We start from the raw sequence: 14,848 nt of genomic DNA on the forward strand, positions 1-14,848 counted from the left end.
GCACTAATATGCCAGTACCCTGCCCTGCCTTTGCTCCTCTCTCTCAACCCACAGCCTGCCCCCCACCCCAGTCCCCTCACTCCTGACCCACAGGGCCAGATATGTGGGTGAGGGGTTTGTGGGGATGGCTTGGGGCTCTGTGGATAGTGGGTAAACTGTGGAAGTGGGTCTCCCCACAATCCATGTAGCAGGGGCTGCTCAGGAGGGGTGGGTCCCCTGTCCCCTGCAGGGCACAGCCCCCCCCAGCTCATGGACTGCCCCTTCACAGGGGCCACAGCTCCCCAACAGGGGCCAAAACCCGTACAGGGACCACATACCCCCCCTGCAGGGGCTACAACCCCCCACAGGGTCCACAGTCCCTTTGCTGGACCCACAGCCCTCCCACAGGACCCACAGCTCACCCGCACAGCAGCTGCAGCTGTTGAAGCACTCGGGGTCCTCCTGGCACAGCCCCTGTGTGGCGTGGGATAGTGTGGCTCAGCCCTGGCCGCCTGGCACCCAGTGTTGTCTGTTCTGCATCGTGTGGGCCTGCTGTGGTGCTGCATGGCTTCAGGCAGCTCTGTGCCACTTGGGCTGTCACCTGGGTCCCTGTGCCGCTTGCAGGGACTGTGTGTTGAGCTGGGCCAGGTCCTGCCTGCATGGAACAGTGAGCAGCACAGGGCCCTGGGTGACAGCCTGAACAGTGCAGAGCTGCCTGAAGCCATGTCGGGCTGGGCCCGCATGATGCAGCACAGACAGCACCAAGTACCAGTTGGCCAGGGCTAAGCCGCACTGCCCTGTCTCGTGCAGGTGCTGTGCTAGGAGGGCCCCAAGTGCCTCAACAGCTGCTGCTGCTGTGGGGGTGAGATGTGGGCCCAGCGGTGGGGCTATAGCCATAGCTGTGGGCCCTGCAGTGGGCAGGCAGGGGATCCACCCCTCCTGAGCAGCCCCCACCCCCCACAGTCCCCTTCCCCCCAGTCCCCTGCACCCACACAGCCCTGACTCCAGTCCCTCCCACCCCCAGTCCCTATTTACCTGGGGACCGAGCTTGGGGTCCATGTCACTGCAGCCTGCACTGCTCCTTGCCCTGCACGGGCTGCAGCACCAGGGCAAGGGACAGCCATAGGTCTTGGTACATGCCCCGCTCCACTTTTTTTCTGCATGTTTTTTTAGACCTGGATGTCCAGGTATCAAATTTTGAGCCCGTGCTACAAATATGCAGCATGGAGAATGTTTTTTTGTTCCCAGCGTGCCTCTTCCCACATCTCAAACTGCTTTGAGATGTGGCAAGAGGCACATGTGGGCTTGTCTGGACATGCCCTAGGAGGATAGTAAAACACTGGAACTGGTTATTCAGCAAGGTTGTGGAATCTCCATTCTTGGAAGTTTTTAAGACCTGGGTAGACAGAGTCTTGGCGGGGATGATCTAGTTGGGGACAGTCCTGCTTTGAGCAGGAGGTTGAACTAGATGACCTCCTGAGGTCCCTTCCAACCCTAATTTTCTATGATTCTGTGATTTAGTGGCCTATTTGGGGGAGGGGGGGCACTGTGGCTATGGACAGGCATTAATTTCTAATACTGCAAATTTCTGAAAATATGCAACATTAGAAATTGTGCAAAAGGTGGGGAGTGTACAGGTGTTCCAGCCTGTAGCAAACAGGGATTGAACTCTGGCCTTGGGGAAATGTCACAAGTCACCTTAATCTGAGGAAGGCAGTGAGGGCAGCAGCTGCTGCTGGACTCTTTCCTGTCCCTGAGAGAAATGTAATGGAAAATAGACGCGCTCCCAAGAATTGATTGGAAAAATACAGGTGGAGAAGTAGCAATAAGTTATTTAAAAGATGCCTTTTGAGCACGAGATTGTCTAGAAACTGCTTGCCCTTAGGATGAAGTTATTGTGTACCAGCTGAGAAGAACTGGCATGATCTTCTAAGATCTGGCAGGACTGCTGATTGAGGAAAACGATTGAAACAATCACTCAGAATCTGATTGTACTTAGAAAACCAGGGTGAGATTTTTTTTTTCCAGTTTTATTGCTCGAATAATTCCTGTCTCCAAATATAACAGTTACTTTTCCTTGTATGATCTATCTTATGTAATAAATCATACATCTGTTTTACATACCGTATTGTCTCTGGTGAGCGGTGATTTCATGGTGAAGGCAACTGTTCATTAAAAGCTGAAGAAATCCTACACTAAATTGATAACTTATTCCTTTATTTCATTGGTTCTCAACCTTTTCAGTTTCAAGGCACCGCTCAGAAAATGCCAGCTCTTAATTTCTACTTCAGAATTACAGAAAAATAATGGAGCAGTTTTTTTTCTGTTTTAAAGAACTCGGACCACAACTATGGATTTCTTTTTGAAACTTCTGGGTTTATCTTGTGAATCACGTTTGTAAACCTGCAACACCCCTGAAAAAATCTGTTTTTTCAGAATCTTAGGCCACATCACCCTGGTTGAGAATCACTGGTCTAATTTTAGAAAATCTTCAATTTAGGTAGCCCAGCAACACCACCACCACTGAAAAACATCTATTATATTCTGCAGGTGAAATCCTTATTTTATTTGGTTTCATTAAAATCCACCTGGCAATGATTTTGATATGTCATTATCTCTTTTCTCCATGCAGTTATGCTCATTTTTCCCTCCCTGCCTGATTTTTAAAGGGTTTACTACATATTTACTTATAACTGGGAGCACCACTCAGGTATCTTAATCTTTTCTTAACAAACCACACAAAGTGGTGCCGAGCCCTTTTCAGGATATTTTCAATACCACCTTACTTTTAAGATACGTTTTTCTGCTCATCAGAAGTATCTTCAAACTGCAACCCCATCATGACTGAATTTCTTTATGTGATTCCTTATGTGAACATGTGTAGAAGGCACATTTACACACGGTCATTAATGCACCATAATTATGGCACATTAAGTTTAGTACCTGTAATAACAGGTACTAACTTAATGCACCATAAGCAGCACTGCTGCATGGTTTTTGCATGCCATGCTAATGCGCAGTTGAATTAGTCTACTGCACATTTAGTGTCTCGTGTATACATGCCCAGAAATCATTTACAACTGCAGCCTAATATTAGATTTATTGCCAAGGCTGTGTCACTTTTCCATTTGCATCAATTTATTAATCTTCCTGTTTTATTTCCAAAATCCCATTATTCACTAGACAAAAACTTCACTTTTTTGTATTTCAAGTCTTATTCTATTTTCTTGATTGCAGAAACTCTTACAGAAAGTCTCCTTCTCTTTTTGTTGACATACTTGCACTTCTAAGGGACAAGCTTTTTTTTTCAGAGGACATTTTAATGGCTATATCATTGTATTTTATTATGCTGCCACACAGCTGGAATACCTCTTGGCCAAATGTCAGAGCTTTTTTTCTTTAGAGGGCAGGCCCCTGGCAAATGTTACATTTGTTACACAATAAACTGTAAAATGCCATATATTCAAGCAATTTATTATGTGATAAAAATTTTGAACTAGCCTCAAATATGGTGAACTAGTCTCAAAGATGTTACTCAGATGTTGAACATCTTTTTGGTTTGTTTGTGTTGGACATACATTTGAATATGATTTATTACACAGGGTGATAGGGCTTGGCTCGATCCTCCAATATCCTAAGGTGCACTGGGAGGGTCAAACCATGGGAGGTGCAGATGCAGTGGAACTCAGACTTTTCCAGGGATACCTGGAATGAGTTTTGCTGTGAGGTCCACCCCAGCAACAGCTCTCCAGCTCCCCTAGCTAGCAAGTACTAGCAGCACAAGCTCACATGCTGTATTTTTCCCCTGCAGACTATGTGCCAAGTGAATGTGAAATCATGCACGTTGCTCAGTGTTTCCAACATGTGACAAAATTGCTCAGTACCCCTCATACTATGAAAATAACATCTGCCAGGGCCCTTAAATATTCCAGTATCTGAAATCTGTAAAGGGAGCAACTTGAATCAGTCTTCCCTTTTGTTACACTTTGCCCTTAATGTGTCTACCAACTCAAATGCCAAAGTTTAAAGGAATGTAGTACGTGTCACAACCCAAGGGTGTGATTTGGTGTGCGTGCACTTCGGCGCTGCTAAATTATTTCCCGCCACTCGGAGCTTTCTTTGCAGGGTGCATTTCTTAGTTGCAAAGAGAAATGCACGGTGCAAAGGAGTTCCCGCCACCCGCATGCAAATTTGTGTCCCACTATTGGCCAGTTCTAAATTATTCCCACGTGGCTGCTAGTGATTGGCTTGCTAGCTGTATAAGAGGCTTAAGCGATTTCCGCCCAAGTTGGAGAACTCCGAGGAGAACCCCGCAAGGGAGGACTCCACAACCATCTGGAGGAGGAGAACTTCACATCTCGTGAAGATCTCTAAGTGCCGCGGAGCCTATTGGACCCAGCGTGTATCTCAAGAAGGCTATAGGGGTCTGATCAACCTCTGGCCTCTCCCCGTCGCCGCCTGATCCCTCGACGTACCCTTCCCTGCGCGCAAGTTCCACGGAGCCTAGCAAACTTCGTGTGAGTGTATCCAGAGCTCTTTCTCCGAGTTGTTTTCTTCGGTTGACACGACGGGCTCGCATGTTTAGAGCCTTCAACCGGATTGGGCTAGATGTTCGCGTGGAAGGAACTCTTGTCCGCCTCTCTTCTTTTCTGTCTGTAACTGCAACTCAAGCAAGTTTTCCTGCCTGCACCGGAACCATCTACGGTGTAAGTAAAATAATCTTTAATCAACCGCTACGCGTCCGTGCCTAATTCTAGTTCGCCGGCCTGCATTCCCCAACCCGCGTGCCAGAGCTACTGGCCACAGCCCGCCGCGCGCCCCCAAGAGCCTGGGACCGCTCCCGGCCCGCACAGTACGAACTGTTTAGTTAACAGTGGGCAAAACTACTCAGTCCCACCTTCCAGAAAGGGCATTTATTACCAGTCTCTTAGATTTGGATCCATGTTTGTATATATTCAAAGGAAGAACAGTTATTTGGTTTTATAACTGGTTCTTGGAAATAATCTCTTGAAACACAACTCCCATTCTCACGTTTTCAGTCTTCTTCCCTGTTGTTCTGAATTAGTAGAGAACTGAAGGATAGTTGTGGTTGACTTGTCTGTTATGTCTTTGAATTGAGGGCAGGAGAACACGCACAGTGCAGCCTAATAAATGCTGCTTTTCAGTTTACAGTGCAATGCCTGTGAGGAGCATGCGTGTGCATGCCTGAAGAATCAGTTACTACATTTTCTCTGCTTGCCATTTGTTTCTGTAGTACCCATGTATTCAATACAGCTGCAGCCTGTGCTTTTTCACTTAATACAGTTCATCATCTTCATGGCACGCTAAGTTTAATACTGCTGTTTTTTAACTAGCCAGCTATTATTTCCAAATATTAGTAGCAGATTGTTTAACCTTATCAATATTTATTAAACTTGCTACAATTTACATTTTTTCCTCTGTATACTATGTAATGAAATAATCTAATATGCTTCTTCTAGATCAAGGGTCAGCACCCTGTGGTCAGCATAGGCCACAGGCCAGTCGTCAGTGCAGGCCAGAAGTCGCCTCCCCTCACTCCTTCCCTTTCCCCCAGCCCTTCAGGGGTCAGTTGTCAGATTCCCAGGCCCTCTGTAGCAAAGGTATGATCATATGCTGCAGAGTAGCAGGCTGTTTGTGGGCTGGATTTGGCCTATGGGCCACAGGTTTCTGACCCCTGTTCTATATGTATATTTTGATTTATTTATTTTTTGGATCATAACCATTTTAAGTTTGTTTTTCTTTTTGTTTTGTTTTTCCCCACCTCCCAGGTACAGACAGTTGCAACTCAGCACAGAAACCAAGGTGGCTGAACTTCTCCATCAAAATAAATTAAAGGCCTTTGAGAGTGAACGTGTTCATCTCCTGCATGAAGAAACAGCCAAGAATCTTTCTCAGTGTCAATTAGAGTGTGAGAAATATCAGAGAAAACTGGAGGTATGCTATAAAAAGGCACTTTTACACTACCTGTATACATTAGATCATCAAATAAAATTGAATGTAACAGAATACATAGGGAAGTGAGATTGATGCCAGACCCTGTAGAAGTAGAATATCAGATTGAAGTTCAAGGTGACCAGTTCTTCTCTCCTGTAGAAAGTGATAATATGAAAAATAGCGCTGATACAGTTAACAGTCTAAAACCATTCTAAAATAACTTTATTATAAAATTCTTCATATATAGAAAACTAGAGCATTGTTATTTCTGACTAATGCAATAGTTCCTAGCACTTATGTAGTACAACTAATAATAATTCCGAATTCCTACAAATAAAACATGTTTATACTGCATGGTGTGGTAAAATATACTTCCAATACAAAAAATGTTCATCTGCACATATCTTTTAATTTACTTTTTCTCTGCAGTTTCTATAATGGAATGTGCCATGCAAAATTATAGTTTTATATAAATATTTTTTCAGTATAAACTCAGTACAAGAGGGTTTTTTAAGTGAAATTAAATAATACTGTTCTACAATAGTAACCAAATATTTTAATCCTATAGAATATATGGCAAATATCCATGGTATAGAAAGTATACATGTATGTTATGGTATAACAAAAATTGCCTTTTAATTACTGAATTTGCTCTATGGCAGGTTCTTATATATTTTTACACTAGACCATGGATGACTCTTTTGTGCGTAATTCATTTTTTTAAAAATATGAATATAAGAATAATTCATAATGTAAAATGAAAGGCAGGATATTTTCTTATTTATAACCAGTGAGAGTATGAATATAGGAAAGAATCAACATTTTTCTCTTTTACACTAGCATGTTAATAATTTAAGAATAACATAAGTCTCTGTTCCAATGCTAAGGTCCTTTTTCTAGTATAGACTATTTATTCCTGAAAGAAAAAGTGAATAAAGTACTTTAGTACAACTGTGTATATCACAAATTTTGGAGACATAAATATTTCAGAACTAACATCGTACCTCTAATGAGGTAACTTAGGTTGGAACTCTGTACTTCAAGCTTAGTAACTAAAGAAATCGGAGAAGTCTCAGTATATTTACTCTTAGAATTTGTAGCAGCTAATCCCAGTTACACCAGTGATTTGGAACCAGTTTTTCTCCTTGTACACAAATTTTAAATTTTAACTGGTAAGGGACCTGAAGAGAAGAGTTTAAATGTATTCCATAAAATTGTATGTAATCTAGTTTGTTTGTTACAGGAGTATTGGAAAATGCTCCATTTTCAATTGATAACATTTGATCACCAGATCACATCAGTTGAATCCTGTTTTATCGGGTTTCTATGGCTGGAAGTAGGAGGGGTTGAATAACAACCCCTAATAACAGCCATTGATAACCCATTTTATGTGTTAGAGTAAGGGCTGTTATTGTAGAAATCTGAGCACTTCTGCAAATGCTCAAATTGACTGATAAACAGCTGTCATTTTGGTGCTCATAAAAGCCTATATCTGCTTGAAGCAGGACTTTTCTGTAGCAGTGAGGAAGCAGACCAGGAATTATACCTTTCACCTTCTTCTGCCCTTATGTATTAGTCCATAAGGTATAGATGCTTAATGTTTTGTCTGTGTTGGGCTTTTGGTATGTCTGACTGGTGCTGGATACTAGATGGTTGCCAGTACTGATGGACTTAAAAACCCCCCCAAAAAACCCTACACATATTTGCATTGTATAGGCATGTTGGAACTTCAAAGCAGTTGTCTTTGCTAGAGTTGTAATTCCATTTTCTTGAAGGATACATTTTTAGCTTAAATAACCACTTAAGTCACCATTTTTAGCTTAAATCACTGCCATTCAACATATTGGTTACCTGTTCCAAGGTATGTATACATGCCTTCTGAGACTGTTGTTCTTAAGTGGCATGCATGGAGAATCTAAAGATTTTAGTGTCTTCTGATTTCAGAATCTTTTTGACTGCTTTTTTTTTAAATCCCTTTGTAAAGTTGAGTAGTAACATACAGGTTTCCCTTTCTTTATTCTGTACATGCGTTCCTGGAAAACGGCGCATAAGTCAAATTCATATAAAGGGAACCCACTTTATAATGTAACAAATGGATACGTTCCAAGACCTCGAATGTACTGACCTCCAGGCCCATTTCTACCACCTTTATAAGACAATTTTGGTATTCACCAACAGTAGACAGTACACACAAGCACAGGGCACTATCATAATGGGGATGGCAACTACAGAAACACGTGTTGCAGATAACTAGCAAGGAGCACAGATCCACACAGCAGATTATATTTTGGTGTGCACCACACTGAACTGCACAAAGCATCTGACTGCGGGTTTCTACCACACCAGTTGCATAAGAGTAAACTTACCTTGCATATAACAAAATGTTGGGATAAAAAAGGTCATAGCACAACAGCAAATTTGCACATACAGACCCCGCATAAAGTGAGGGAAACCTGTACTAGTTTTGGTGCCTTTTGGTGCCTTTACTTCTAGTAAACTGCTGAATTGAACAAAGTGGTCATCACTGTTACTTAGTAGTTCTTCTCTAGTAACATCTTGAACTACCTCCTGCTTGATACTTTGAACTAAGTGGTGAATAGCTTCTCCTATTCTGTGCTCTGAAACTAGTTATTTAAAGAAATATTGCTGTAACGTGAATTTTTTTTTCTAAACCTGTCCCTTTGCCAGGGATCTGGTAGGGGATGATTGTGTCCTGGGACCCTAGGAACTTCCCAGTGGCTGATCATAGGGTCAGGCAGGAGGTGACTGGGGATTTCCCTGGGATTTGGAGATATGCCAAATTCCAGGAAACAGGGAAGGGGTGATTGTGTCCTGAACCCTGGGGGCTTCTTACTGCCTGATCCTAATAATCAGCTGCCCAGTAGGTGTCAGGCAAGAGGAAGTTCCAGGTCTGGGGCATATGCCACATGTCTAATTTGGTGTGATACAAACCAGCCATGAAGGTGTTACACATTTAATCATGCAAGAAATGTAACATCTGCCAGGGTCCTACGCGTATAACATTTGAATATAGACTGTTATAGTTGTTGTGTGCGTGCCTGTTTTACTTAAATAGCGTATTGTGGTACTTTTTTCACTGGTCTTAAAATGTATTATTTTTTTGTTCTCTGTCTTAGTTTTAAGGAAAAGGTTAGATAAACTGCAAAAAGAAAATACTTTTATTTTAATTATGCAAAACATAGTACCTATTTTTCTTAGCCCCTATTTTTTCATGATTGTCCTCCAGTGAGGTTACTGGCTGCTTTTTGAAGTAGACATTAAATTATTAGGGATTTAGTAAACTGCCACATGACCTGAGAGAATAGTTTTGTAGAGGGTGCTATAGCTTGGAGAATGGCCACTGTAGTGGCTGAATTGTATATTTGTTGTTTCTTCCACGATGGATTAAAATTACATTTGTACTTAACAAATAATATAGAATGTTTCATTTTCCTCTATTAGCATGCTGAACCTCTTGTGCTTTCACCTCTTTCATAAATAGCATGTAATACTGAATTCCTGCTCTTTTGACTTGTTCTGTTATTCTTTCACAGGTTTTGACTAAGGAATTCTATAGCCTTCAAGCTTCTAGTGAAACGCGTGTTATTGAACTTCAGGCAAAGAATTCAGAGCGTCAAGCAAAACTTGATACATATGAAAAACTGGAAAAAGAACTAGATGAGATAATATTGCAAACGGCAGAAAGTAAGTTCTTCCCCAATTTACACTGTAATTTCTTATCATACTGGGGTTCTCATAAGCTGCAAGTTTCTGAGAGAATTTGTAACATATAGTGGAGGCATTTTAGACAGAAATTCGAGATTCAGTAAATAGATTAAGTATGAATTCTGCAGTGTTTATTGAAAATACTTATTTTAATACTAGTTGCACATTGGGCCACTGCTAAAAAACTTTTGCTAATCATTATACATTTAAACTTATACTAAGTATTATGTATTATAGCAAACAATTATCCAACCCTGTCCTGTTTTCTTCTCATTTGTTTATTCTACCTTCCTGCTGTTTTTAACAGACTCCCAGGTTAGTTCTTTGAGAAGTAAACTATTTTTTTTATTAAATTCATGTACAGTACCAAACACTAAACAGCCCCCTGTTCCCTGACGGAGGACTCTGGGTTCCGTACTGTAATGAATAAATAGTAATAATCTTGTTTTTAATTCAACAGAATATTAATATTAACTAGATGTGTGTCAGGGAAAGTTTTTAGATACAGATTGGGTTCAAGATTAAAGCATGACTTATGTTAATGCTTGACAGCGTAGAAATCTTGTGAGCTGTTCTAGCAAGATTTTGATCCAAATTGGCAAGAACAGCAAGTCTGCCGCCTTAAGTAATGAAATCCTTGCAGCAACATTTTTTGCCAAAGATTTATACCACCTTAGTTTATTTCCTAACTGGTTTAAATGTCCCTTCTAATTTTGTGTGCAAATGGTATTGAAGGCCTGGATCCTATAACTTCTATGCTTAGTTATAGGATGCAGTTCTGTGTCCTTATGGAGATCTGTAGAAGAGTTTTCCAAAGTCATACTTAAACAGTTTTTGGCATGGAAGATTTTATCAGAGTTTAAAGTTAAAATATGCATTCAGTTGGACTGAACATTTTCAGAAACTAAGGAGTGTGGACTTAAAATATATTTATCTCGAGGGTGGCGTGTCTGTCAGTAATTTTGACTCAGTCTAATATTTAAGAATGCATGTTTTATATAAGTTACTGAGAAAAATGTAAGCACATGCTGTTAGCAAATGCACATGATGTTCTGCCTTAGGGGTATTCTTGTGCCAATATCAGACAGTGAGAATGTTTTGGACTTAGAATTTTCCCAAGGAGAGACTCCAAGTTCTAGAATGGTGTCTTACTTCCTTAAGCAGACTTTCTGATTCATCTAGTGTTATTGGTTAAAGATTTGCTCCTGGAGTTGAAAGTATTAATATTGCAATAAATATTTTAGAGTTTAATTATACACCTAAACAATATGTTGCAATACAAAATGTGTAAGCTTTCAAACAGATTTAAATGATAGTCATTTAACATGTTCAGCTTAAAGGAAAAAAAGAAAGAACTCTAATACAAAAATATTTTTTACCTTACCTATTTTTATGTACTATCCAGCGGGTTTTTTCTTTATTCTTTTTTTTAGAAAATGAGTTCATGTAATGATTCTGAAAAGAAGACTGCATTCTTTTGAAATTATTTATTGGTGTTTTCTCCTGTTATAGCTTCTATGGTAGCAGAAGCTATGATTAAGGTTGCATTCCAGTTTCCATTGTGGCTCCAGCCCCTCCAGTTGCTTTTAACTTCTTTGAACAGATCCCTGCATGCTTTAAATCTTCCATGCTTGATCTCAGTTCAAATGTGAATTTTTTGGAAATACCAAAAACATGAGGGGGAAAAAGGCACATTTTGTCCACATATTCTAAATGAAGTCTGGGAATTTATATAAGTTAAATAGTTAAACATTTGAAGAAAAATTGTATAACATTTTTTAAGATTTAAAGGCATATATTTGATTTAAAGTCTCATGTGCTATAAAAATTCTCCAATCTGCTTTTCAAAGCAATGTGAATGTGATTTAGAATAAATCCTGACCCATCAGAGGGTATGGACATGTGGTCTTTTGAAACAGTTCAAATCCCATGACATTATGAAGCACTGGAGAATTGGAGCACTTCAGCATCATGCAGTGGTACAGACCCTTCCCAGCTGAAGTACTTCAGAATGGCCCCATGTCCATGCTGTGGCAGTCCTCTGAACCCAGGTGGAGCTAGAGAACAGAGACCCCAGCTTACCTTTCAGACTAGAGTCCCTGGAGGCTCCTGAAAACTGCTGAGCATAGAGGAAAGAGCCTGTTGGCTATCTGCCCCCAGCGTCTGCTGGATGCTCGCTGCCGCATCAGGGCTGGTCATTTATAGAAGAGGCGCTGTCACGTGCTACCTGCTCAGTAGGGATCCTGGTTTTCTCTGGTAACAAAACATCCCCAATTTGTGGATTAAAAAAGTAACCCAAAATAAACATTTTTTCATGATTAAAATGAAATACCACTAATATATATATCATGGCATTTCATTTTGATCACGGAAAGATGTGGATTTTGGGTTACTTTTTTAAATCCAAAAATTGGGGATGTTTTGTTATAAGAGAAAATCAGAGTCCCTGCTGCAAAACCACTGCCAACAGCCATATGCCTAAGGATGATGACACTGGAAGATGGCTTTCTTTGGGACCATCTGCAAGCCCGTGCTTATAGGTGTGCCAGGAACTGAGCAGCAGTTGGTGGGAATGTATAGTCCTGGGGACATGTGATGATAAGCCCTCATAGCAGAACTTTAAAATGAACTGTGGCATGTTCACAGAGAGCTGGAGCAAGTTGGCCCCTTCATTCGAGTGGCAAGCTGCCAGCATAAGGGTACCCCTGACCATTGCTATTTGGATGTCAGCCAGCCCCAACAGCCTACAGTCCATGGCCAACCACTTTGTGAACACAATTGTGAAAGAGATGTACCATGCCATCTAGAGTGAACTGGCACTGTGATTCCTGTGACTTAGCAACCCACAGGAAGTCATCACTAGATTTGCCCACCTTGGTTTTCCAGACTGCATTAAGGCCACTTGTGGCCCCACTTCACCACTCCGTGCCCTGCCTACTGAAACTCAGAGAAAATTAACTGCAACGGATTTTTCTTCATTTTCCTGCAGAACGTTGTAGATGCCTGAAAATGGTTTACACACATCACTGCTACCATCACCTCCAGTGAAGGCATGATGTAGTTGTAGTTAGTAATATCAGTTAATAAATTAGATGTACTTTTCCTCCCTGCATTCAGATTTGAGATGCCCTTACCAAGAAATATTTTTGTCCTGTTTGTTCTGTGCATGTAGTTCTTAGAATATGTAATTATGTTAAGCACATCACTGTAAATAATAACACTAATTAGTAACAGAAGTAAGAAATAATCATTGTCAGAGATAAAAATTAGTTGTTTGTTATTTGATAACATTCATGGCATGGTAAAAATAATCTATTTATATAGCTTATTACGTCATATTAATAAGCTATATTAATATTAAGAGATCCGGCAGCTGCCGAAGAAGTGATTGCACCTGTCACTGAGGGCCAGCAGCAAGATCCTGCATGTCCCCTACCGGCAGTGAGGCGCCAATGTCCCCTGCATGGGAGACCTCTGCGACATCATGTTGGTCACCCACACCTTCCGCCTCCTGACCTGCCCGGACCTGACAGTAAGTATTGCCAGCACCCTCGAGGGGACCACTCACAAGAGGAGGCAACCGACCAGATGTGACTTGGCCACTTTCCTCAGTAGCTCACTGGAGGGCAAGTGTGGCAGAGACGGCGGGGACTTTGCCTTGCTATGGAGCCAAGCCTGCAATGCCACGCACTGCTTTGGGAAGTGCATCGGCTGGACCTGGACCGAGGAGCGCTGGGAGCTGGGAGTCTCCATGCAACCAGCCTCACACGCGGACTGTGTCACCATGATGCCCTGCATGAGGGCATCCCTGAAGCGGTTTCTGAAGGACGATGTCCACAACAAGTACACCAGCAACCCAAGGGCCAAACCCGACCAGGGCATGGTCTTCGATGTCACCTCGAAGTTGGACTGCAGCAACCACTTCATACCCGGGAGCTTCATGCAGTTTGCGGACTGGCGCTTCCTCCACCATGCCCGCCTCAACTGCCTGCCTCTGAATGGGGCCATCCGCTTCGGCCACTGGGACAAGAGGTGCTGACAGTGCAGCTACGCGGTAGAGACCCTCCACCACATGCTGTGCAGCTGCAGGCCACACACCAGAGCCTGGCAGCTCTGCCACAACGCTGTCCAGGACCGCCTGGTGAGGGCCATCTTGGCCGCAGCGAGGGAGATCTCTGTGAACCGCACCATCCCGGGCTGAGAGAGCCAGATGCACCTCAACATCATCATCATGAATGAAGAGGCCAAGAAGATCGTGATCGTGGACATGGCCATCCCCTTCGAGAACTGGCACCAAGCCTTCACCGATGCCCAGGCTCGCAAGTGGGAGAAGTATGCCCCGCTGGCCAACATCCTGAGGGGCCACAGCTACAACGTGATGGTCGATGCGCTCATCGTGGGAACACTCAGTGCATGGGACCCCAGCAACGAGAGTGTCCTGCTTGTCTGCCGCATCTCCCACTGCTACGCCACGCTGATATCATGGTGTCTGATACGATCCGCTGGGCCCGTGACATCACGGGCCACCACCTGTACAATGACCCCGCCAGACCAACCGCCACCAGACCCAGAGGGGACCACCTGAACCCCACTCTGCACCTGATGGACTTTGAGAGGAATCATCAACGACAGACCACCCCACACTACCCGAAGAGGACCCCTGCGATGAGACTCTATATGGACTGAGAAACTTTCTTCAACCTGCTTCCTCCACCATTGTAGACCACTGTACGGGTTTGTGTGTATCTATCCTCTTTCTCAGCATCATGAACCCCCTCCCTCCCCTTCCCCTACCCCCGGGCTTAGTTGGCTAACATTGTATTTTCTGTAAACTAGTTGCATTCTCCTCCTCACCCCCATCCCTCCTATGTTAGTCCCTCACTCGGGTGATCTGTTTTTCCCTACTGGCTTTGTCAACTTTTTGGGTTCATAACTGTTAACATCTACTAATAAAATTCAATCTGTTCTTAGAATATGTAATTATATTAAGCACATGACTAAATAATAACACTGTAATTAGTAACAGAGGTAAGAAATACTCATTGTCAGAGAGTAAACAACAAAAATTAGTTGTTTATTATTTGATAACATTCATGGCATGATAAAAATAATGTATTAATATAGCTTATTAAGTGATTTTAATTTGTATTCTTAATGTGCAGGAATTTAAATTAATAGGCTATACCAG

At 42.3% G+C, this 14,848-nt stretch overlaps 1 protein-coding gene across 3 annotated transcripts in view; it reads left to right on the forward strand.

Annotated features, from left to right (window-relative positions):
• The window catches only part of PIBF1 (progesterone immunomodulatory binding factor 1), a 194,286-nt gene that overhangs the window by 90,458 nt on the left and 88,980 nt on the right, over positions 1–14,848 (forward strand). For all 3 annotated transcript variants that reach the window (XM_006018133.2, XM_006018134.2, XM_025197308.1), the window contains 2 exons: positions 5,769–5,934; positions 9,489–9,639. In XM_006018133.2, coding sequence (XP_006018195.1) covers positions 5,769–5,934; positions 9,489–9,639 — 317 coding nt within the window. The remainder of the gene's footprint in view (positions 1–5,768; positions 5,935–9,488; positions 9,640–14,848) is intronic.

Source organism: Alligator sinensis, unplaced genomic scaffold, assembly GCF_000455745.1.
Source record: "Alligator sinensis unplaced genomic scaffold, ASM45574v1 scaffold241_1, whole genome shotgun sequence".
NCBI classification, from domain to species: Eukaryota; Metazoa; Chordata; order Crocodylia; family Alligatoridae; genus Alligator; species Alligator sinensis.